This window comes from Camelus dromedarius, chromosome 34 (assembly GCF_036321535.1).
Source record: "Camelus dromedarius isolate mCamDro1 chromosome 34, mCamDro1.pat, whole genome shotgun sequence".
NCBI classification, from domain to species: domain Eukaryota; kingdom Metazoa; phylum Chordata; class Mammalia; order Artiodactyla; family Camelidae; genus Camelus; species Camelus dromedarius.
In genome coordinates, this window is record NC_087469.1 from 13,526,390 (window position 1) to 13,528,689 (window position 2,300).

General features: G+C 43.1%; 1 protein-coding gene across 1 annotated transcript; it reads left to right on the top strand.

Annotated features, from left to right (window-relative positions):
- The first annotated feature begins 697 nt into the window (after positions 1-697).
- On the top strand, positions 698-1,897 carry LOC105094517 (olfactory receptor 143). The gene has a single exon (XM_010986568.2). The coding sequence runs from the start codon at positions 701-703 to the stop codon at positions 1,631-1,633; it is 933 nt and encodes a 310-aa protein (XP_010984870.1). The 5' UTR covers positions 698-700; the 3' UTR covers positions 1,634-1,897.
- The last annotated feature ends 403 nt before the right edge of the window (positions 1,898-2,300 follow it).

Below are 2,300 nucleotides of genomic sequence, written 5' to 3' on the forward strand. Positions count from 1 at the left end.
AATTGTAAATTCTTGGTGGGAACTGATCCTTGGAGAAGGATCTTTTCTGTTCTGATGTTTTCATTCCCACTGCTGCAGCAGTGGAGAGATGTGGGGAGGGCACCTGCCCTTCTGAAACAATTCATTGTGATTTTGAGGTGAAACTGGATAAAAGGGATGGGTAGGAGGAATGCAGGATCATAGGGGACACTCCCGGCACTTTCATTAAGCCAGGACCTGAGTTTCTGAAAAGTATGAGGGAGACAGTGGGTTGAGCAGTGGGCACAGTGGGGTCACAGTGACCTCTCTGTCTCAAGCTTCAGGAATTTCGACAGAAAGGAGTCCAAGTACTCACTCTGGGCTTCCTTCTTGCTATATGACCTGGGTCAGCCTACTTGTATCTTCAAGATACTGTTTCCTTATCTCGCAAATGTGGACATCACTTTGGGCCCCTGCTGAAAGATTTTATCCTGCATTGTGTCATCCTAAGGTAGGTGAGAACTTGCAGCTGAGATTTGAAAACGTGGGAGGGAAGGACAGATGAGAGAAGAAAGTTAAAAGATAGGAAGTCATTGATCTGGCTCTTCTTCCAGAGCACCGTCCCAACAGTCACACTTGAGCCCCCGTGGAACAGGCCCTCAGTCTAGGAGCAAAGGATCTGAGTCCCTTCCTAATGTGACATTCTTCTCTCATTTCCTCACAGATCACACCCCTGCAGATAATGGCTATGAAAAATGACTCTTCGGTAACTGAGTTCATCCTGGTAGGATTTACAGACCATGTGCAACTCCAGTTTCCCCTCTTCTTCCTCTTCTTATTGAACTATACAGTCACAGTGGTGGGGAATTTGATCCTAATTAACCTAATATACCTGAACTCTCACCTTCACACTCCAATGTATTTTTTCATCTTCAACCTGTCCTTCATAGATCTCTGCCACTCCTTGGTCATCACCCCTAAACTGCTGATGAGCTTTGTGTCAGAGAAGAACATCATCTCCTTTGCAGGCTGTATGGCTCAGCTGTTCTTTTTCTGTTTCTTTGTCCATTCTGAGTGCTACGTGTTGACAGCCATGGCCTATGATCGCTATGTGGCCATCTGTAAGCCCCTGCGGTACACGGTCACTATGTCCCCTCAGGTCTGTTCTCTGCTCATGTCTGGTTCATATGTGATGGGGTTTGCTGGTGCCATGGTCCACACAGGGGACATGATCAGATTGTTCTTCTGTGATTCCAATATCATCAACCATTACATGTGTGACATCTTCCCCCTCCTCCAGCTGTCCTGCAGCAGCACCTATGCCAGTGAGCTGGTAGAATCCATTATTGTGAGCACAGTTGTCATAATATCTAGCGTCATTATTTTTGTTTCTTATGTTCTCATCCTCTCCAATATCCTCCACATCTCATCAGCTCAGGGTTGGTCCAAAGCCTTCAGTACATGTGGCTCCCACATAATAACTGTGGCCCTCTTCTATGGTTCTGGGTTATTCACACACCTCAAGGCCTCTTCTGATGGTTCTGTGGGCCAGGGGAAGTTCTTCTCAGTGTTTTATACCAATATAGTACCCATGTTGAACTCCTTCATCTATAGTCTAAGGAACAAGGATATCAAACTTGCTCTGAAGAAAACCCTGAAGAGAATTATAAACTAAGCAGGATTGTTGGGGTGTGTGTGTTGTGTCTGTATGTTTGTGTATGTGTGAGTGTGTTTTCCTGGAATTTTCTTCAGAATGAAGTTTTTGCTTTAGATGCTTTTTTCTCTCTAAGCATGCCACTTAAACATGCGAAAGTTATTGAATCTCATGGTTATTCTTGGTTCCATGCTTACTCACTGAACTGAACTTTATTCTTAACAGCAGCATTCTTAACTGAACTTTGTTCTTAACAGAACTTTATTCCTACTCCTTTTAGCACCACCTCCCACTTTGCCTCTTTTATGTGCTTCTCATACATCAGCGTGCATGTGGGATCCGGTCTGATGAGGGCACCACTCTTTGTTTTCCCTAAAAGCAATCTTAATATGGCCCTTTCTGTTTTTAAGCATTTGAGGAATTTCTACTGTGTAAGTTACAAATTTTCTAGAATTTCAGCGTTCTTTTAGTTATGGTTTCTATAGTACTGCATTTCCTAACTCAACAAAGCTTCAGTAGTATCTGGGAGATGCTTATGCTTAGTCAACAGGGATCACGAACATTCAAGGCTAAGTATGGGATATGTTAATACCAACTAGGAACTGAGAGGAATACACTTAGTTAATTTAAACTAATTTTGCCTGACGTTATAATAGCATCAGGAATATGATGTAATATATGTGTATGT